This window comes from Palaemon carinicauda, chromosome 8 (assembly GCF_036898095.1).
Source record: "Palaemon carinicauda isolate YSFRI2023 chromosome 8, ASM3689809v2, whole genome shotgun sequence".
NCBI classification, from domain to species: domain Eukaryota; kingdom Metazoa; phylum Arthropoda; class Malacostraca; order Decapoda; family Palaemonidae; genus Palaemon; species Palaemon carinicauda.
In genome coordinates, this window is record NC_090732.1 from 40,135,548 (window position 1) to 40,158,118 (window position 22,571).

The 22,571-nt window shown below is 51.0% G+C and overlaps 1 protein-coding gene across 8 annotated transcripts in view; it reads left to right on the plus strand.

The window, feature by feature from the left end:
• LOC137645716 (transformer-2 protein homolog beta-like) overlaps positions 1-22,571 on the plus strand; it is a 234,101-nt gene that overhangs the window by 65,997 nt on the left and 145,533 nt on the right. For all 8 annotated transcript variants that reach the window (XR_011045339.1, XR_011045338.1, XR_011045341.1 and 5 more), the window contains exon 2: positions 2,659-3,214. Coding sequence is in view for 3 of the 8 variants with exons in the window: in XM_068378594.1 (XP_068234695.1) it covers positions 2,661-3,214 (554 nt within the window). In the remaining 5 variants the exon portion in view is untranslated. The remainder of the gene's footprint in view (positions 1-2,658; positions 3,215-22,571) is intronic.

Here is a 22,571-nt window from a genome sequence, read left to right on the forward strand (position 1 = left end):
CTCTTCCCAACATACCAGACCTATGGAGACAACCACATTTTCAGTGGTTTCACGAAACCCACAAGCCCTTCATCTTCGTGCCTGGAGGTTATCCAGCGCCTCCTGAAAAGACAAAAGTACTCAAGCAAGACAGATAGGAGGATGCCCCTTTACCTGAGGAAATCCTCTACGGCCGTCTACCAATCCAAGTGGACTATGTGCGTTAAGTAGGCAAGAACAAGAAGATAGAACCCTTAGAAACATCCGTGCCCATTATAGCAGACTTCCTGGTCCATCTCAGGGATAAGTTGGCCATGACAGTCCCAGCAATTAAGGGAGTTCGAGCTGCCATTGGTCAAGTTTTTCTCCTGGAAGGCATAGTTCTGGGTTCTTCAAGACAGATGTCCATGCTCATCAAGGCTTTCGAGCAATCAGGCTCCTTCCGCCCCGAGAATCCCGAATTGGGACCTGGCAAGGGTTCTGGATATGCTCCGAAAACCACCTTTCGAACCCTTAAGAGACATCGTAGACAGGAATCTCACATTCAAAGCGGTCTTCTTGTTAGAGTTAGCCTCGGCTAAGAGGGTGAGTGAGCTACAAGGATTATCGTTTGAGGTTGAGCACTCTAAAGGATGGAAGGAGATAACCTTTAAGTTAGTCCCCTCCTTCGTCGCCAAGACACAGGATCCGTCAGTTTGGGTTCCGAGGTTTGAGAGCTTTACTATTCCAGCAATCCCAAATGAAGGAAACCAGGAAGGTTTGAAATTGTGCCCCGTCAGGGTGATTAGGAAGTCTCTTAAAACTCCACCCGTTTATTAAGAACCTCGTCGTTTCCTGGGGTCAAACGAAAAAGAACATCTCCAAGAATACAGTTTCCTTTTGGGTCAGACAAGGAATTAGGCAAGCTCCCTCAAATGAGGGGTTTTCAGTGCCAAGAGAACCCAGGGCTCATGATGTTAGGGTTCTAGGCACCTCCCTTGCATCTGAAAAGAACATGTCGGTAGCTCAGGATCTTCGAGCAGGAACTTGGTCTAACCAGTCGACATTTCACCGATCATTATCTCAAGGATGGTACGAGGAAGTCCCAGGATGGGCTTTCGATCGGGCCGGTCATCTCAGCCTTCCATTCGGTTTGACGAATTAAGCCCCGGGCTCGATAGTGAACCACAAATGTTCTAGACACAAGTAGGCTTATTTTTCGCTTTCGCCTTGTCCCCCTTTCTCTCGTACTATCAGTCATCCTCAGAGCTATCGCTCATTAGACAAACCTCAAGAATCGCCATTATACAACAAGTACAAGGAAGAAAATTGCAGAAGGGTAAGTGTTACCACACTTAATGAGTATTTTGTGTAGTTTATCCTACTGTCCATTGGGGTCTTGGGCTATGGGCACTCCCTCCTCCTAAGGTGTAAGTCTCCTAAGAAGATGTTTCGAGGTAAGTATCTGTGTCGGAACAAATCACAAATTTTAAGTAATTTGTATTTTTCCTAACATACTTACCGAGAAACACTTTCGAGTTATGGCCCCCCCAACCGTCCCCGCAGTGCCTTACAGTCCTAGAGTATTGTTCCTTACATAAAACATACTGCCTAGGTCGAGAGCGTAACCTCATGGCCGACCTCGGGCATTGCCTTAGGTCACGTTCTCTCCCGCTATCAGGTCACTTAGAGAATGGTAGTAGGGTAAACTACGCAAAACTCTGGTCGTTAGAGAGGAGCCACCAGTGACTCCTAAGAAGGTGTTTCTCGGTAAGTATGTTAGGAAAAATACAAATTACCTAAAATTTGTGATTTGTTGATCTTTAAATTCTATCTTCTCCCTTAGTTTTAAAGATATAGCATTGAAATTTGGTGTAAAACTTAAAAAGACATCATAAAACAACAATTTTTTTTTCATATTTTATCTAAATTTTTACCTTAAAAACATTACAAAACAACAATTTTTGTTTCATATTTTTTTCTTAATTTTATTCCTTGATTTATAGCGTTTAATTTTTTACCAAAATGAAAAAATTCATATCTAGCACAAATGACTTAGAAATTTTTATTTTTATTTTATTTGAGGTCTATATAGGGTAGTAATCCCAGGTCTTAATATTAACACTGTAATCAAGGGAGGAGATAGAATTTGAAAAACTCATTTTAAGGATAAATCGGCCTGGCATCGCAAAACCAAAGGTCAGAGGCTAAAATCTTATGCAGTTTAGAGATATCCTAAGTCACTTTATTAAGTGGTATGAATGTCAAAGTCCTGTCTTTAAAAAACTGCATTAGTTGGCCGGCCCCCTTAATTTATCTTCTCTTTAAATGAAAAATTCTTCCAGTTCCCTCCTTGTCATTGTGGAAAATTGGGCTAGATAAATTATCATAAGGCAATGTTTATAGATATGGTGTTTGCTTACTAAAATTGATATTAATAATACTTACTTGGGTAATTTAGTTAGTCCCATTTCTGGTATTATGCAACTAGTTACAAAAATAAGTTGAGCTTGTGGCATGGCCGTCAGTGTTACCAACAACTGGATAGAATAGGAGGTATCAGGGTTGCCAATGGGGTTAAAATTTTGGCGGGTTATTGAGATTCAGGGTTAGCTAAATTATCCAGATAAGTATTATTAATGTATTAATTTTGATATAAAAATTCCATTTTTATGCATTTATTTTATTTTTCCCTTCCAGACATGTCTTCAGATTCAGAAGAAGAAAATGGAATGCGTCATGATGGAGATGAAAGTGATGACAGGCAGTCGAGATCCCCATCACGATCTCGATCCCGATCTCAAAGTCGCACGCAGTCCCATTCACGTTCTCGCTCCCGCTCCCGTTCAGATTCCCCTGCAAGAATAGAAGAAGATCCTGATGAAATGTCAAATGTTAGGGAGTCAAGTCTTCACCGAGAGGAAATACCAGATTCCAAAGAAAATGGGACTAGGAGAGGGAGTATTGATGAAAATGAAGCTCGACGTCATGATAGTCGTTCAAAGAGTCCTGAAGACAACGAAGCTTGGCGACGTACAACAGAAAAAAGAGTTTCACGAAGTAGAAGCAAGAGCAAACCTAAGGAAAAAGAGCCATCCAAAGAAAATGATCGAAAGTCTAGTGGAAAAAAGAAGTCTAAAACAAAACGGTCAAGGTCAAGGTCGCGTAGTAGGCGCCGCTCACATTCGCGTTCAAGACGGTCCCGTTCTCGCAACAGGAGGAGGACACGATCAAGGTCTCGCTCACGTGGTTCAAAGTAAGCGAAATTATTTTGTTTAACATAAATTGATTTGCTTTATTTTGTTTCATTCTTTCTGCTTTGTTAGTCTTAATTATCTTTTTGTTCCGTAACCGAAATACAAACCACGCTATTTACATTGGGTTTACTTTCGGCGTAGCTGAAATTGACGAGCCAATAGATTTTAACAAGGGTTAACTACCCCCGTGCTAGTTAGGGGGGGTAGGGGAAGGGGTAGCTTGCTACCCCTCCCCCCCACACACCGGTGATTTGCTTCACTCCACTTTTGGCTCGGACGATGTGCAGACGTGTCTGTCTATCGTCCTCGTTGTTGACAGCCTTAATCTTTTTTCTTTGCTTTTCCTCAGCTGTGTGTTTGGAAGTTGGCCTCGCCCTTTGGTATTCATCATGTGCAAGTGCCCTGGGATCGCCGGCCGCCCTTGCGGTACCTTCATGTCGGCGGTGGATACCGATCCTCACACCCTTTGCCCGCAGTGTCGAGGCCGACGGTGTGATAGGGAAAATACGTGCAGTGATTGTAGGGGGTGGTCTGCCTCACAGTGGGAGAGGTTTGCCCGCCGGCGTAAGAAGTCCAAAAGAGACCGTTCTCCTTCTGAGGTTGCCCTGAAGGAGGAAGGCTCTAGGGACTCTTCTTCCGCCGCCCAAACCTCCTCCGAAGCTCCCACTCGTCCAGCCCCTGTTGAGAGGCCTCCGAGTGGTAGCGCAGACCCTTGTTCTTTCCCGACCTTGGGGTGCGGGAGAGGGCGTTGCCTCCTATAGCGGGGCGGCTCCTTCTGAGGTTGCCCTGAAGGAGGAAGGCTCTAGGGACTCTTCTTCCGCCGCCCAAACCTCCTCCGAAGCTCCCACTCATCCAGCCCCTGTTGAGAGGCCTCCGAGTGGTAGTGCAGACCCTTGTTCTGTTTCCCGACCTCGGGGTGCGGGAGAGGGCGTTGCCTCCTATAGCGGGGCAGCTCCCCCTCCTCCTCCGGGGAAGGATTTTGATAATGTTGATTCTGTGTCTAACAATGATCTTTTTCAGCTTTGGGCTTCCTTGGGGCTTAAGGGCCTGCCCTCCAAGGAAGCCCTGTTTGACCTTATCCAGTTGGGGGCCGCTGTCAAGCAGTCGCCGGTGATAGCAGAGGTAGATCCTCTGTCTATCGTCGACGTCGTGGTGGCAGAGGCTTCCGACGGGTCTGGTCAAACCTCTGCGGCTCCTGACGTTGCTGAAGGCTCTCCTCCCCCTTCCGAACATCCTTCGAAGGGAGAAGGGGGTCCCACGGTCTCCTGCGGCTAAGTCTCCCCCTCGGGGGAGCGCTTTGACTGAGACCCCTCTTCGGAGGACTGACGATCCCGATGACCTCCCTCGTGGCCGCCTTCGCCGTAATGCTCGTCATCCTCTTCGTCGCAGGGGCCTCCCGTCTCCCTATAAGGGTGTCAAGAGGCCCCTCTTCGAGTCTTCGCCTCCTCCATCCTCCGATAAGGACCCTCCTCGCCGGGAGCAGACTGTAGCAGCCGCGTCCTTAGACCTCTCCGGGGATCGTTCGCGTTTTCCTACGCCTGGACCTTCCACCACCTGCGCAGATAGCCTGCAGTCTTCTGATCTCGTCAGCCGATGGGCACCGGTCCCTTCGGGGCAAAGGGATGTCTCCCACGGTTTGGGGGCTTCTCTTGCGCGTCTGGGTTCCCCTGCGCCCGCCAGCGCTCTCCTGTTTGTCAGCGCTCAACTGTTCGCCAGCGATCTCCTGATGGTCAACGGCCCCCTGCTCGCCAGCGCTCTCCTGTGGACAACGCACATCCTCCTGTTCCTGTTACTCGCCCAGCGCGCTAACGGTAACCTGAGCGCACAAGATCTGCTCGTCAGCGCGCACCTGCGCCTCCGGTTCCTGACACACGCCCTAGAACACCGGTTTTGGACGCGGGCAAGGATTTAACTCGTCCTCGCGTTCTTGCTCGTCATCATTCTCCTGCGCAACAACAACGCACACGGTCTCCTGTGCGTACATCCAGAGTTCCTGCACGGCCAGGCGCCCTCTATTACTGAGCCCGTTCGCCTTTGCGCGTCGCCCCTTGCTCCTGCGCAGGCTTCTACGCGTCGTCTTCCTGCGCGCCAGCGATCACCAGCGCGTCAGCGATCACCAGTGCGTCAGCGATCTCCAACTCGTCAGCGTTCTCCTACTCGTCAGCGTTCTCCTACTCGTCAGCGATCTCCTGTGCGTCAGCGTTCTCCAGCGCGTCAGCGCTCCCGAGTTCCGGCGATCTCCTGACCGCCCGCGCGATTCATCGCCTGCGAGCAAGCGCTCTCCTACGCGTCGGCGCCAATCAGATCTTGACAGACATAGGTCTCCTGCGATCAACTCTCCCACACGCGGTTGTTCGCCTGCGCGTTCTACGCGCCATCGACTCGCCCACGTGTCACAGGTCTCCAGGACACCATCATTCCCCTGCGCTGTACTTTTCTCTGGCCCTTAGCGGTCTCCTGAGTGCCCCACCCGTTCCTTCACCCACTCGCCTGTGCGCGATCGCTCCCACACTCGCTTATCTCCGCGCTATTACGCGCCCGTGCTTCAGCAGCCCCTCGAGCGCGATTCTTTGGTAACGCCCCCGCGCGATCCCTGTTCTTGTCGGGTTCCGCAGTTCGCGGCAGCAGCAGGGACGCGTGTTTCCAGGTCGCAGTCAGGATCGCCTCCGCGTAAGCGCAGGTCTCTCGCAGGTCAAGGAAAGATCGTCGGAGAGGTCAAGGCAACTTTCTTCCCCTTCTTTTTTGCAGGCAGGTCCAGTTGTGTCCACTCGGAAGGGTCGACCGATCCCCTTCCCTCCAGCGGGAATTACGGACTGCGTCCGTATCTCGGCAGTCCTGGTTTGGTCCTCTGATGCGGGCGTTAGTGAAGGCTATGAAGCCAGCACTCGCCGATCTAGGACTCAAGCCAACGACGGCCTCGCCCCCGCTGAAGAGAAGGAGAGGAGTGGACTTCGTGGTGACTTCTCCCAGGGAGAAGTTGGTTCCTAAGAGGTGTGCCAGGAAGGCTCCTTCCCCTTCGCAGTTGTTTTCTCCTTCTCCTGTAGACGAGGCCTTTCCGTCCTCAGGAGAGTCCAGCGAGGAGACGGTCTCCCCCTCGGCACCAAGGGGGAAGTCTCCTCCTCGTGGAGGGGAATCGTCTCGCGTGGAAGGTACCTTCCAGACTTCTTTGCTGAAGTCTTGTATCCCGCCCAGGAGGGAACCCAAAGACTCCAAGACGATTCCGAAGTCGTCCGCGTATTTGTCAGGAACCAGCCAGACCCCGGGAGAACGTCCACGTGTCTCCCCAGGAAGAGCTTCCGCGGACAGGAGACTTGGCTGCCAGTCCGCAGGGAGGAGAGCAGCAAGAGTCTGAGCATGCCTTCTGGCAGGTCTTGGGCCTGATAAGGCAGCTCAACAGGTTCAAGGACCCGGTGATCTCCCCTCGTGAAGGCAAGGACACAGTCCTGGATCAGGTCTATGGAACTCAGAAGCCCCCAAAGGCCAGCGCGCCTCTGCCCTGGTCCCAAGGGGTGAAGAGTGCCAGAGACAGGGCCAACGCTCAGCTCGCAGACCTCGCCTCCTCCAGTCGTTCCTCTGCCGGGAACAGACTCCTCCCACCTCCTCGTCTCCAGCAGAGGAGGTATTTTGAGATCATGGGGGAGTCTAGCCTCGCTCTTCCCCCCCACCATTCGGTGGAAGAGCTTACTAGGGGAATTCCTCTTGAGAAGCTCTCCGCCCGGCAGGTGACGTTCTCGGCGTCGGAGATCCTGAGCCAGGAGAAGGTCGTGAAGTGTGCCATGCAGGCCACTTCGTGGCTGGATGTCTGGCTGGGTTCTCTGGGCATCCTATTGCGCTCCAAGGATCTGTCTAAGGAGAGCAATAGGAAGGCCCTAGAGACCTTCCTCCTCTCGGGCACTCGCTCCATCAAGTTCCTGGCACATCAGGTTACCAACCTGTGGGCCAACTCAGTGCTGAAGCGTCATGATGCGGTGACCAAGAAGATCCACCCGAAGGTCCCCGCCGTGGACGTCTGCAGGCTCAGACACTTGGGGGAAGTTTGTTTGAGCCCCAAGATATGGAACGTACACCTGAGAGGTGGAGGAAGTCTAGTCAGGACTCCCTCCTCCAAAGGGCCCTTGCATCTCGGCCCTACAAGCCTCCAGCTCCGCAACAACATCAGCAGCAGCCTCGCTGGACACCGAAGCAGGCGCCGGCAGCTAAGAAAGTGGTGTCTAAGCCCCAGCCCTTTCCTGCCTAGGACAAAAGAGGCAGTAAGTCCTCCAGGGGAGGCAAGACTCCTAGAGGGAGCGGCCGCGGCCGCAAACGCTAGGAGTGGCAGTCCCCCCGCGTGTCCACCTGTGGGGGGATGCCTTCAAAGTTGCATGCACAGGTGGCAGCAACATGGGGCCGATTCTTGGACGGTCTCCGTGATTGGCCAAGGTTATTGCGTCCCATTCACGACATCTCAACCTCCCGTGACAGCGAATCCAGTGTCGTTGAGCTCCTATGCCATGGGATCGGCAAAGGGGCTAGCCCTTTGGGCAGAAGTCGAGACCATGCTCAAGAAGGATGCTTTCCAGGAGGTCGTGGACGGCTCCCCAGGCTTCTTCAGTCGACTCTTACTTGTAAAGAAGGCGTCTGGAGGCTGGAGACCCGTCATCGACCTCTCAGCTCTGAACAAGTTTGTCAAGCAAACTCCGTTCAGCATGGAGACAGCGGACACGGTCAGACTTGCGTTGAGACCACAAGACTTCATGTGCACACTGGATCTGAAGGACGCGTACATCCGGATCCCAATCCATCCGTCTTCCATGAGGTACTTGAGATTCAGCCTAGACAGCAAGACCTACCAGTTCAAGGTGCTGTGCTTCGGTGTCTCCACAGCACCTCAGGTGTTCACCAGAGTGTTTACCCTGATTTCGTCTTGGGCTCACAGGAACGGCATCCGTCTCCTCCGATATCTGGACGACTGGCTGATCCTGGCAGACTCGGAGTCGACCCTTCTTCGACATCGAGACAGCCTCCTGGGACTTTGCCAAGATCTGGGTATCTTGGTAAATCTCGAGAAGTCCTCTCTGCAGCCGTCCCAATGACTGGTTTATCTAGGCATGTTGTTAGACACCAATCTCCACAAAGCCTGAGGAGGGTGGCGGAACCCTTCCTCAGGCGGGAAGAGCTTCCAGCCCAATTGTGGTTGCGTCTCTTAGGTCACCTAGCCTCCCTGGCTCGTCTGGTTCCAAACGGCCGTCTCAGGATGAGATCCCTGCAATGGCGGTTAAAGTCCCGATGGAATCAAGGATCCGATTCCCCGGACTTTCTGGTCCCGATAGGACCTGCGGAACAGTCGGCCCTGCGGTGGTGGCTGGTCGACGAGAACCTACGAAAGGGAGTGGATCTTCTCATCCTCCCCCCGGAATTGACACTGTTTTCGCACGCGTCAAAAGAAGGGTGGGGGCTCACATTCTGAACCAGAGGACCTCAGGCCTATGGTCAGAATCAGAAAAGTACCTGCACATCAACCTGCTAGAAATGAAGGCCGTATTCCTGGCTCTTCAACAGTTCCAACAGACCCTGGCGGGTCACTCCGTGGTGGTGATGAGCGACAACACCACGGTAGTGGCTTATATCAACAAGCAGAGAGGTACTTTTTCACATCAGCTATCCCATCTTGCAGTAGAGATTCTGAGGTGGACCGAAGTCCACTCGATAACACTTATCAGCTCGCTTCATTCCTGGCAAGAGGAATGTGCTCGCCGACAGTCTGAGCAGGGTTAGCAGATAGTGAGTACCGAATGGCCTCTAGATCCTCAGATAGCCAACAAAGTCCTGACTTTGTGGGGTTCCCCGATTGTGGATCTGTTCGCGACAGCTTTGCATTTCAAGCTGCCCCTCTACTGCTCCCCAGTCCGGGACCCCAAGGCTCTCTGGCAAGATGCATTCCAACAACGGTGGGACAACATCCACGTGTAGGCCTTCCCACCGTTCTGTCTGATGAGAAGGGTGCTCAACAGGACCAGACTATCGGTCAACCTGTCAATGACTCTGATAGCTCCGCTATGGCATCACGCGGAATGGTTCCTGGACCTTCTGCAGCTCCCGCGAGAGCTTCCCCCACGACACGAGTTACTCAGACAGCCACATTGCAACATCTTCCACTTGGCCGTAGCCTCGCTTCAGCTTCATGCCTGGAGACTATCCAGCGTCTCCTCACGGAGAGAGGCTTTTCGCAATAGGTTGCGGAGAGAATGTCTCGGCACCTGCGAAAGTTCTCTGCGGGAGTCTACCAGGCGAAGTGGAGAGTTTTCTGTGGTTTGTGTCGTGGGAGGAGCATCTCTCCGCTCGATGCCACTATTCCAGCAATAGCGGAGTTTCTCGTTTATTTGCGGGAGGAAATGCGCCTTTCGGTCTCAGCGGTGAAAGGCTATCGCTCAGCCTTAAGCCTGGCTTTTAGGCTGAAAGGAGTGGACATTTCTTCCTCGCTGGAACTCTCTCTACTCATACGTAGCTATGAGCTTACCTGCCCTCAGTCGGAAGTGAGACCTCTTTGGAACGTGGTTCGGGTTCTCAGGGGTCTTAAGAGACCTCCCTTCGAACCATTACGCCAGGCCTCTGATCGCCACCTGACTTGGAAGACGGCTTTCCTGCTCGCGTTGGCCTCTGCCAAACGAGTTAGTGAACTTCATGGTCTCTCGTACGACATCGCCCTTTCAAGGGGATGGGGGGAGGTACCGTTCAGGTTCGTCCCTGAGTTTGTTGCCAAGACTCGGAACCCTGGAGTGCTGGACCCACGGTTCAACTCTTTCAGGGTCACGAGTCTCCGTTCTGTAACAAGCGACTGTTTGTTAGCACAAGCAGGACAAAGAGGAGGGTCACCAAGAATACCATCTCGGCTTGTATTCGAAGGGTCATTCACCACGCCTTGAATCCGGACCCTCCTCCGTCACGTCGCCCTAGGGCACACGACGTCAGGGGCATCGCTACCTCCCTGGCCTTCAAGAGAAACTTCTCTGTGACGCAGGTGCTTCAAGCTGGGGTCTGGAAGCATCAAACGACCTTCACAGCCCACTACCTGCAGGACGTGACCCACAGGAGCCTCGATACTTTTTCTATCGGCCCCGTGGTGGCTGCACATCAGCTGGTCTAACCTCAGGCTCCTTAATGGACAAGTAGCAGTAGGTTGAGGGCGTTGTTACCCGGTTTTAGTCTGCGTGAATGAAAGAGTATGTCTGGCCCTTACTTCTTTCTTCATCCTCCCCTCTCTTGGGGAAAGCAGCATCCTGGTCTCCGCATAGCTGTCCTCAACCTCTGCAGGTAAACCATGATCCTTTGTGTTCCTAGTATTAAGTTTGATACTGTCGCGTCCCCCATACCCTGACAAGGTGGTATTGGGAACATCCTAACCTAGATTCCTATCTAAAGGACTCAAGGTCAACTTCCTAGGACGAGTCACGCCCTTTCCTCCACACACAACTTACGTAGGCCACTCGTTCTTTGCGGAGCAAGGAACTTGTGAGGTGCAGGGACTTCCTCTCTCGAGTGATACTCACTCGGAGTCGGAGTCCCCGGGTAAAAGCCAAAGCCAGTAAGGCTGGGGGCTTTCCACCCTTCCTAAGGGGTAAGTCACCCAATGTAAATAGCGTGGTTTGTATTTCGGTTTCGGAACAAATGACAAATTCGGAGATAATTTGTATTTTTCATAACCATACAAACCTTAGCTATTTACACATATTTGCCCGCCAGCCCTGTCCCCCAAGTCAAGTCCTACCTCTAAGTGAAGTGAAGCAAATCACCGGTGTGTGTGTGTGGGGGGGGGGGTAGCAAGCTATCCCTTCCCCTATCCCCGCTAACTAGTGCGGGGGTAGTTAACCCTCATTAAAATCTATTGGCTCGTCAATTTCAGCTACGCCGAAAGTAAACCCAATGGAAATAGCCAAGGTTTGTATGGTTAGGAAAAATACAAATTATCACCGAATTTGTCATATTGAAATTTAAACTGAAAAACAAACTTGTCTCATTCTTTCATATACTTTCAAATGCTATAATTGTTGAAATGAACATTAGCGAAGTAAAACTACAGGCCATTGTCATATCATTATTTGTTCTGATGCAAATATAAGCTAATTTCTTTACAAATGAGATAGAAATTTGCATAAGCCGGAACATTGTTCTAAAAACTTTTAACAAGGTGTCAATAACCAGTCCAGTTGTTACCAGTGGTAGCTGGGAAACATTACCCCCACACTCAAGTCACATCAACCCTACTTTGATTTTAGCTGTTGAGAGCAAACATTCTCTTCCATGCTCCTGAAACTGACTTTCCTAATGAAGACTTCATTATTTTTTTTTTTTCACTTTGTTCCGTAACCGAAATACAAACCACGCTATTTACATAGGGTTTACTTTCGGCGTAGCTGAAATGACGAGCCATTAGATTTTAACGAGGGTTAAACTACCCCCACGCTAACTGGGAGGGGTAGCTAGCTATCCCTCCCCCCCCACACACCGGTAAGCTACCTCACTTCACTTTTGGCTCGGACGATGTATAGACGTTTCTTTCCCGTCCTCGCATATTTAACAGCCTTAATCTGTTTTTTTTTTATCTTTCAGTGTGTGTGTTTGAAATTGGCCTCTACCTTTTCTTCCCATCATGCGGAAATGCCCTGGACTTCCCGACCGCCCCTGTGGAACATTCATATCGGCGGTCGAGACAGACCCTCACACCCTTTGCCCGCAGTGTCGAGGTCACCGGTGTGAAAGCGATAATGTTTGTATGGAATGTCGGGAGTGGCCTACCTCCCAGTGGGAGAGGTTTGCCCGGCGGCGTAAGAAGAGTTCTTAGCGAGACCGTTCTCCCTCAGGGACTGCCCTGGGGAAGGAAGGCTCCAAGGACTCTTCTTCCGTTGCCCGAACCTCCTCCGAAGCTCCCACTCTTTCGGTCTCTCGTGAGAGGCCGCCGAACTCGGGGTGCGGGAGAGGGCGTTGCCTCCCATAGCGAGGCAGCTCCCCCTCCTACTCCGGGGGAGGATATTATTGATTTTGTTGATTACGACCAGACTGTGTCTAACAATGATCTTTTCCAGCTTTGGGCTTCCTTGGGGCTTAAGGGCTCACCCTCCAAGGAAGCCCTGTTTGATCTGATCCAGTTGGGGGCAGCTGTCCAACAGTCGCTGGTAATACCAGACGTAGACCCTCTGGCTATTGTCGACATTATTGTGGCAGAGGCGTCCGACGGGTCGGGTCAAACCCCAGCTGCTACTGTTGCGGATGTTGCTGAAGGCCCAGGTTCCCCCCTCCGAACATCCTTCGAGGGGGAAGCTGGGTCCAACGGTCTCTCCTGCGAGTGTTGCTCCCCCTCGGGGGAGTGCACTAACAGAGACTCCTCTTCGGAGGACCGACGACGGTGATACCCTGCCTCGAGGTCGTCTTCGCCGTAAGGCTCGCCCTCCTCTTCGTCGCCGAGGCCTTCCTTCTACTTACAAGGGAGTTAAGAGGCGCCTCCTCTTCGGGTCATCATCCTTGTCGTCCCCTGCGAAGGACTCTTCTCGTCGGGAGCAGACTGTAGCAGTAACTCCACTGGACCTCTCCGCAGATCGTTCACAATCTCCTACGCCTGCCAGATCTTCCTTGCCTACGCAAGCACCGGTCCCTTCGGGGCAGAAGGGCTTATCCTACAATATGGGTAAGTCCCTTCCGTGCCAGGTTTCACCTGTGCGCCCTTCAGTAGCACGCAAGCGCCACCGCTCTCCTGATCGCCAGCGCCCGCCTGCTCGCCAGCGCCCGCCTGCTCGCCAGCGCTCTCCTGCTATAGAGTCTTCTGACTCTCCTCGCCAGCGCTCTCCTGCTTGCCAGTGCCCTCCTGCTCGCAAGCGTGCTACGGCAGATGAGTCGTCACTCTCTCCTGATCGCCAACGCGCCCCTGTTCGCCAGCGCTCTCCTGCTCGTCAGCGCTCTCCTGATCTACAGCGCTCTCCTGCTCGCCTGCGCGCACACGCCCTTCAGCCCCTGCTGTGCGCCCTGCGCGTCAACAGTCTCATGAGCGCCGTCAACCTCCTGCTCGCCAGCGCACTACTGCGCGCCCAGCACGCCAACGTTCGCCCGCGCGCCCACGATCTTCGGATCTGGGCGCAGGCAAGGACATTGTTCCGTTGCCTCGCCAGCGTTCCCCTGCGCGTCGACTGCCGCCTGCGCACCATTCTCCTGCGCGCACTTCCAAAGTGCATGCGCGCCCGCGCACCATTCTCCTGCGCGCACTTCCAAAGTGCATGCGCGCCCGCGCACCCACTAGTCAACTCCTGAGCCCTTCCACGAGACTTCACCTTCGAGCACATCAGCGCCCCCTGGCCCTGCGCCCCAGTTGGCTTCTTCTCTCCGCGCCACGGCGCGCCATCCTACGCGTCAGCGATCTCCTTCGCACCCGCGCGATCCTTCGCCTGCTCGCGAACACTTACCAACGCGCCCACGCGTCTGATCGCCTCAGGGCTCCAACTCACCTGTGCGCAGTCGGTCGCCCCCGCGTCCCACGCGTCATCGATCACCAACGCGCCATTGCTCGCCAACGCGCTTACTCTCGCCTAGGCTCCATCGCTCGCCTACGCGCCATCATTCTCCTGATCGCCAGCGATCACCCAGGCACTTGCGCTCACCTGTGCATTGACGCACACCCTCACCTGCACATTGACGCACACCCTCACCTGCACATTGACGCACACCCTCACCTGCACGCCTACGCGCCCCCTCGCCAGCGCGCCCGCATCTCCGCGCGCGACCCAGCGATTCTGCCATCGCGCGACCCCCAGCGCGATTCCCGCCGGGTTTCGCAGCGCGCCCAGCCTTGCGAGGTACCGGGGCCGCGTACTTCCAGATTGTCCTCGCGATCACCATCGCGGAAGCGCCGAGTACGCTCCCAAGAGCAGGAAGAGTCATCGGAGAGGTCCAGACAACATTCTTCTTCCCTTTCTTCTTTTCAGGTAGGCCCTGTAGTATCCCCTTCCCTCCAGCGGGAATCACTGACACTGCGTCAGTCAGCCGCCAGGCTTGGTTTGGTTCCCTGATGAAAGCGGTGGTGCAGGCTATGAAGCCAGCCCTCGCTGATTTGGGACTAAAACCAAAGGCTCCCTCGCCCCCGCTGAAGAGAAGGAGAGGAGTGGATTTCGTGGTGACTTCTCCCAGGGTTAAGCTGGCTCCCAAGAGGTCCGTCGGGAAGGCCCCTTCCCCCTCGCAGGCGTTTTCTCCTCCTGTGGACGAACCTTTCCCGTCCTCGGGAGAATCCAGTGAGGTGAGACACTCCCACGGCACCAATGGGAGGAACCCCACCTCAAGGAAGAAAAACGTCTCGCGTAGGAGCGACCTTCCAGACCTCTTTGCTGGAGTCCTGTATCCCTCCCAGGAGGGAGCCCAAGGACTCAAAGACGTTACCCAAATCATCGTTGAGGTTTCGTCCTTAGCCAACCTTTCCCCGGGAGAACGTCCGCGTGTGCCCCCATGAAGAGCCAATGGGGACAGGAGACTTAGCTGCCAGCCCACAAGGAGGAGAGCAGCGCGAGTCGGAGCACGCCTTCTGGCAGGTCGTTGGTCTAATGAGGCAACTCAATAGTTTCAAGGACCCCGAGACTGCCCCTCGCGAAGGCAAGGTTACGTTCCTGGACCAGGTTTATGGCATTCAGAAGCCCCCTAAGACCAGTGCAGCCCTGCCCTGGTCCCAGGGGGTGAAGAGCGCCGGGGACAAGGTCGAGGGCCAGCTTTCCGAGCTCGCCTCCTCCAGCCGTTCTTCTTCCGGGAACAAGCTCCTCCCACCTCCTCGCGTTCAGCAGAGGAGGTACTTTGAGATCATGGAGGAGTCTTATTTAGCTCTTCCCCTCCACCACTCCGTGGAAGAGCTCACCAGGGGTCTCTCTTTAGAGAAACTCAACGCCCGGCAGGTGACATTCTCAGCATCGGAGATCCGGAGCTAAGAGAAGGTCGCGGTGTGCCATTAAGGCCACTTCGTGGCTGGATGTCTGGCTAGGGTCTCTGGGCATCCTATTGCGCTCTGAGGACTTGTCCAAGGAAAGCAATAGGCTCCTCTCAGGCACGCGCTCCATCGAGTTTTTAGCTCACCAGGTCACTAACCTGTGTGCTAACTCGATTCTCAAGCGTCATGATGCGGTGACCGAGAGGTACCACCCGAAGGTCCCCGCTATGGATGTCAGCAAGCTCAGACATTCCTCCATCCTTGGAGGAAACCTGTTTGAGCCCAAGGACGTAGAACAGACAGCTGAGAGGTGGAGGAAGACGAGTCACGATTCGCTCCTCCAGAAGGCCCTTACATCTCGGCCCTACAAACCTCCAGCTCCTCAACAACAGCAGCAGCCTCGCAGGACACCGAAGCAGGCTCCGGCAGCTAAGACCAAGGTGTCTAAACCGCAGCCCTTTCCTGTCAAAGACAAGAAGGGTGGAAAGTCCTCTGGGGGAGGCATAAATCCTAGAATGAGCGGCCGAGGCCGCAAGCGCTAGGATTGGCAATCCCCCTGCGTGTCCACCTGTGGGGAGATGCCTCCGAAGTTGCGTGCTCAGGTGGCAGCAACTCGGGGCCGATTCCTGGACGGTCTCTGTGATCGGACAAGGATATCGCGTCCCGTTCATATCATCTCAACCTCCCCTGACAGCGAATCCAGTGTTGTTGAGCTCCTATGCCACGGGATCGGCAAAGGGGCTATTCCTTCGGGTAGAAGTTGAGACCATGCTCAAGATGGATGCTCTCCAGGAGGTCGTGGATGGCTCCCCAGGCTTCTTCAGTCGACTCTTTCTTGTAAAGAAGGCGTCTGGAGGCTGGAGACCCGTCATCGACCTCTCAGCCCTGAACAAGTTTGTCAAGCAAACTTCGTTCAGCATGGAGACAGCAGACACGGTCAGACTTGCAGTGAGACCGCAAGACTTCATGTGCACACTGGATCTGAAGGACGCGTATTTCCAGATCCCAATCCATCCGTCTTCCAGGATGTACCTACGATTCAGCCTAGACAACAAGATCTACCAGTTCAAGGTGCTGTGTTTCGGTCTCTCCACAGCACCTCAGGTGTTCACCAGAGTGTTCACACTGATATCTTCGTGGGCACACAGGAACGGCATCCGTCTCCTCCGTTATCTGGACGACTGGCTGATCCTGGCAGACTCGGAGTCGACCCTTCTTCGACACCGAGACAGGCTTCTGGGAATTTGCCAAGATCTAGGGATCATGGTAAATCTCGAGAAGTCCTCTCTGCTCCCAACACGACTGGTATATCTAGGTATGACATTAGACACCGATCTCCACAGAGCCTTTCCATCAGACGACAGGATAGCAAGGCTGAGGAGGGTTGCAAAGCCTTTCCTCAGTCGAGAAGACCTTCCAGCCCAATCTTGGTTACGTCTCTTAGGTCACCTAGCCTCCTTGGCCCGTCTGGTTCCCAATGGCCGCCTCAGGATGAGATCCCTGCAGTGGCGGCTCAAGTCCCGGTGGGATCAAGGCATCGATTCCCCGGACTTTATGGTCTCGATAGGACCTGCGGAACGGACGGACCAGCACTGGTGGCTGACCGACGACAACCTTCGAAAGGGAGTGGATCTTCTCGTCCTTCCCCCGGATTTGATGCTGTTTTCGAACGCTTCAAAAGAAGGGTGGGGGGGGCCCACGTTCTGAACCAGAGGGCCTCAGGCCTATGGTCAGAATCAGAAAAGTACCTCCATATCAACCTGCTAGAGCTGAAGGCCATTTTTCTGGCCCTTCAACAGTTCCAACAGACCCTGGCGGGCCACTCTGTGGTGGTGATGAGCGACAACACCACAGTAGTGGCTTATATCAACAAGCGGGGAGGTACCTTTTCACAACAGCTATCCCATCTTGCAGTAGAGATACTGAGATGGACCGAAGTCCACTCGATACGTCTATCAGCTCGCTTCATTCCTGGCAAAAGGAATGTGCTCGCCGACAATCTGAGTAGAGCTTGGCAGATAGTGAGTACCTTGTGGTCTTTGGATCCTCAGGTAGCCAACAAAGTCCTGATTTTGTGGGGTTCCCCGACAGTGGACCTGTTCGCGACAGCCTTGAATTTCAAGCTGCCGCTGTACTGCTCCCCAGTCCCAGACCCCAAGGCACTCTGGCAAGATGCCTTCCAACAACGGTGGGACAACATCGACGTGTACACCTTCCCACCGTTCTGTCTGATGAGAAGGGTGCTCAACAAGACCAGACTATCACAACCTGTCGATGACCTTAATAGCTCCGCTATGGCATCATGCAGAGTGGTTCCCGGACCTTCTGCAGCTCCTGACGGAACCCCCGAGAGAGCTTCCCCCATGACACGAGCTACTCAGACAACCACATTGCAACGTCTTCCACAAAGCCGTAGCATCGCTTCGGCTTCACGTCTGGAGACTATCCAGCGTCTCCTCACTGAGAGAGGCTTTTCGCAACAAGTTGGGGAAAGGATGTCTCGACACCTGCGAAAGTCATCTGCAGGGGTCTACCAGGCGAAGTGGAGAGTCTTCTGTGGTTGGTGTCGTGGGAGAGGTATCTCTCCCCTCGATGCCTCTATTCCAGCAATAGCGGAGTTCCTCGTTTATTTGCGGGAGGAAATGCGCCTTTCGGTCTCGGCGGTGAAAGGCTATCGCTCAGCCTTAAGCCTTGCCTTCAGGCTGAAAGGAATAGACATTTCCTCCTCACTGGAACTTTCCTTACTCATACGAAGCTATGAGCTTACCTGCCCTCAGTCGGAAGTGAGACCGCCTCCTTGGAACGTGGTTCGGGTCCTCAGGGCTCTGAAGAGAGCCCCTTTCGAACCATTATGCCAGGCTTCTGACCAACACCTGACTTGGAAGACTGTATTCCTGCTCGCTATGGCTTCGGCCAAGCGAGTCAGTGAACTTCATGGTCTCTCATACGACATCGCCCATTCAAGGGGATGGGGGGAGGTAATGTTCAGGTTCGTCCCTGATTTGTTGCCAAGACTCAGAACCCTGGAGTGCGGACCCACGGTTCGACTCCTTCAGGGTTATGAGTCTACGTTCCGTAACAGATGACCCAGATCATCTGCTACTCTGCCCAGTAAGAAGTCTGAGACGTTATCTGAAGAGAACAGCTGCAGTCCGTCCCCCGTGCAAGCCCTGTTTGTGAGCACGGGAAGGACGAAGAGGAGGGTCACCAAGAATACCATATCAGCCTGGATTCGACGGACCATCCATCATGCCTTGAATCCAGACCCTCCTCCGTCACGTCGCCCTAGGGCACATGATGTCAGAGGCATCGCAACATCCCTGGCCTTCAAGAGAAACTTCTCTATGACGCAGGTGCTACAAGCTGGAGTCTTGAAGCGTCAGACGACCTTCACAGCCCACTACCTGCAGGACGTGACCCACAGGAGCCTCGATACTTTTTCTATCGGCCCTGTGGTGGCTGCACAACAGCTGGTCTAACCTCAGGCTCCTTAATGGACAAGTAGCAGAAGGTTGAGGGCACTGTTACCCGGTTTTAGTCTGCGTGAATGAAAGAGTATGTCTGGCCCTTACTTCTTTCTTCATCCTCCCCTCTCTTGGGGAATGCAGCATCCTGGGTCTCTGCATAGCTGACCTCAAACCTCTGCAGGTAAACCATGCTTCCTTGTGTTCCTAGTAATAAGTATAATACTGTCGCGTCCCCCATACCCGGACGAGGTGGTATGGGGACGTCCTAGCCTAGAATTCCATATAAAGGACTTCAGGTCAACTTCCTAGGACGAGTCACACTTCATCTCTCCACACAACTTATGTAGGCCGCTCAAACTTGCGAGGCGCAGGGGACTTTCCACCCTGCCTAAGGGTAAGTCACCCTATGTAAATAGCGGGGTTTGTATTTCGGTTACGGAACAAATGACAAATTCGGAGAAAATTTGTATTTTTCCTAACCATACAAATCTTAGCTATTTACACATATTTGCCCGCCAGCCCTGTCCCCCAAGACAAGTTCTACCTAGTGAAGTGAGGCAGCTCACGGCTGTGTTGGGGGGGGGAGGGATAGCTAGTTACCCCTCCCCTACCCCCGTGCTAACTATCGCGGGGGGTAGTTTAACCCTCGTTAAAATCTAATGGCTCGTCATTTCAGTTACGCCGAAAGTAAACCCACTGTAAATAGCTAAGGTTTGTATGGTTAGGAAAAATACAAATTATCTCCGAATTTGTCATTTTTCAGCCGAGTAGTTAACCTAGAGGTTGCTAACATGCTAGTGTGTCCTGTAAAGCAAGGCACATTTATGTCGGTGGTGGAGACAGATCCTCATCGGCTTTGTTTTCTTGCAGAAGAGACTCCTGTACGGAGGCGTCTCCATGCGCCAATTGTCAGAAGTGGTCATCCTCCGTACAGTAAAAAAAGGAAGGTTTTCGATTTAGGCGGCGTGTTTAGGAAAACATATAAATTGCTTTCATTTTGAAGTTTTAAGAAAAATTAAGTAAAATGGCAGTAACAAAACCCCATGTAATCAATACCTAGTAAGAGATGTTTTTGCAAAAAGTAACCTAAACATAGATGTGTAAAGTCGTTCGTTTCTGGGCTATGATCAGAAATGTACGTTAAGAAAACAACGTATTCTGATTTTGATGGTGTGGTTTGTAGCGTGGTTAGGGTATGCATGATATAAAATTGCCTTTATTTTGTTAATTTTTTATTTTCATTGATGCAACAACAAAAGCTAGTCTATACAATGATGATTGTCTTATACAACAGAGATGACTTAAACTTATTAAAATTACTACTGAATTTAGGTAGTGTTATAAGGGCCAGTATATGGTATTTACGCCCTTCCTGGTTGTAATTTTAACCTTTTATAAGTTATTAAAACTAAAACATTTTAAATGTTTTATCTATTTATAAGAAAATTTTAAAAAAAAAGATACAGTATAGTACATTGAAAGAAATGAAAATGGGTGGTAACGTGTTTGAATAGGCAAGTTTCTGTTTGCCATGGCCTTAATCGAATTATTCCTGTTGTGTGTTTCGAAATATGCGATTTTCCATTTATGCGGTAACTTTTATCGACCAAATTCTCGCATAATTCGGGACCCTACTGTACGTCCCTGGCGTTTAAGAAAACTACTCTGTGGCGCAGGTACTGCAAGCTGGCGTGTGGAAGCATCAGTCGACCTTCACTGCCCACACCCTGCAAAGGTGTAACCCATAGGAACATGTAGACCTTTTCTATTGGCCCTGTGGTGGTTGCACAACAAATGGTCTAAACACCTCAGACTTCTTGATGGACAAGTAACAGAGGGTTGAGGTTACCTGGGTTACTCCGTAAGCCTCAGCATCGCTGACCTCACCTCGTTGTGGATAAGACTATTTCCCTTGTGCCTCCTAAGTATAGAATAATACTTTGTTACATCCCCAATACCTTGTTGAGGGAGGGTATTGTGTAAGTTTTAAGAACTCTAGGTTTTGTACTTGAGTTGTTAAAGACAAGCAACACTATTAGTTTCACTCACTCACAAGGTTCTGGAGACCGCTATCAGTGCATTACCTCATATCGACACTTGGTTTTAGCGAGGGTAGGGTTCCTTATACTATCGGTCACAGACCAAATAGAGAGGACTCCGGGTCATGACCAAGCCCAGTTGATGAGGACTTCCTCCCTCCTAAGAGCAAGTCACCCCTATAGATAGCGGAGCGTTTGTATTTGTGCTGAAACAAATACCAAATTTGGAAGAAATATTGTATTTTTCCTAGCATACCAACCTGAAGCTATTCATACAAATTGTCCTGCCACCCTGTCCTCCCAAAAAGTCCTGCTATAAAGCAAAGTGGTTACTCAGCCGAGAGGTGTGAGTGAGCGGGGTAGCTATCCCTCATTAAAAATGATCATGGTTCGTCTTTTAGCTACGCCAAAAGTATACCCCTATAAATAGCCGCAGGTTTGTATGCTAGAAAAAATACAAGTTACTTCCAAATTTGTTATATTTTTATCGATGCAAACTTTTTGTCATCTTGGTCCTGTTAAAGACTCGAGGACGAAGGAGCAGGAAGGGGAATTTTATAATTCAGAAAGGGAAATTTTGACGTTTTGTTCACTTCCTAAGCCAAAGCCATTGAAGGAGAAAGACCACTTCTAGATTTCACTTCCTAAGCCAAAGCCGTTGAAGGAGAGAACATTCAGATTTGCAACGATGTCCTCTACACATCGGACACAGAGGATGAGGATCGCCTTCTAAACAACTTTTGTGTGTTCCACAATGACGACCATCCAAACCAGGACAAGTTTTCATCACACAAACTTGCTTCGCATTAATACTGAAATGAATAGAAAACAGTTAACACACAGAAGAAAAATTCAAAGGCCAGAAGCAACAACACTTGTTGTAACAGTACAACGGCTGGAGTATGATTGGCTTTCCCAGTGCAAATCAGATCCTGTCCACCATATACATTGGTGGAGATTGCCAGATCTTCAATAATTTTCATGACCTGTCTCCATCTTGTATCAGAGTAAACTTTTAAATGGCAAAGGTTTATTTTGTAAAGGAAAAAAAATTAATGATTCAGTATTAATATTGATAGTAAAATATTTTGGAATTTTTACTATTATTATCATTATTATTATTATTATTATTATTATTATTATTATTATTATTATTGTTGTTGCTGTTGTTGTTGTTGCTATTTTTATTAAATTTTTGGATAAAGAATCTTGAATCTTTGATGTCAGATGTTATCATCCAGGGTTATATATTTGCTAATGGGATTATTTGCCAGAAGGGATGTGAATTCCATGAAGCATTATGTATGGATACTTGCCACAGCTATATATAGTATTGTACCAGCAAATACAAATTGGGCAAAAGACAAAAAGCCATTACAGTACAGTATTATGAAACACCTTGAAAATTCTCGGATACGACTATTGGTTTTAACTTGTTGTCCTCTCCCCTGTAATATAACTGAGTATTCTGTTTTATTTGGTCTTTTGTGTTTGTTTACTTAAGGTGCTTTCACTCGTATAATTGAACTGAAAAGGAAAGGAAATCTAGAGTTATTTAAGAATAAATTTACCATGCATATTCGGGTATATGACAGGTGACAGTAATTAGACTGTTGCTGCACGTAAGTGAATTTTCAAGCCATTCTGTAATAATGCCTTTTTGTCTCTACATTTGGTGGTATATGGTGATGTAGACTTAATTTTGTCAAGGCTGTGATACAAAAGCTTTTTCTATATGTATAAGGGAGTAGGCGGCTTGTGAGTCAGTAAATGGGCAGCAATTATTTGTGGTTTTCAGCATTAGCTGATGTCTTGTACTTAACCTCCTGCAAATGGTAAGGTCTGACTACTTTTTTATTGCTATAGATTTAACATGGGAAACCATAGACATTAAACTAAGGAACTTTTGAGTTTTTATTTT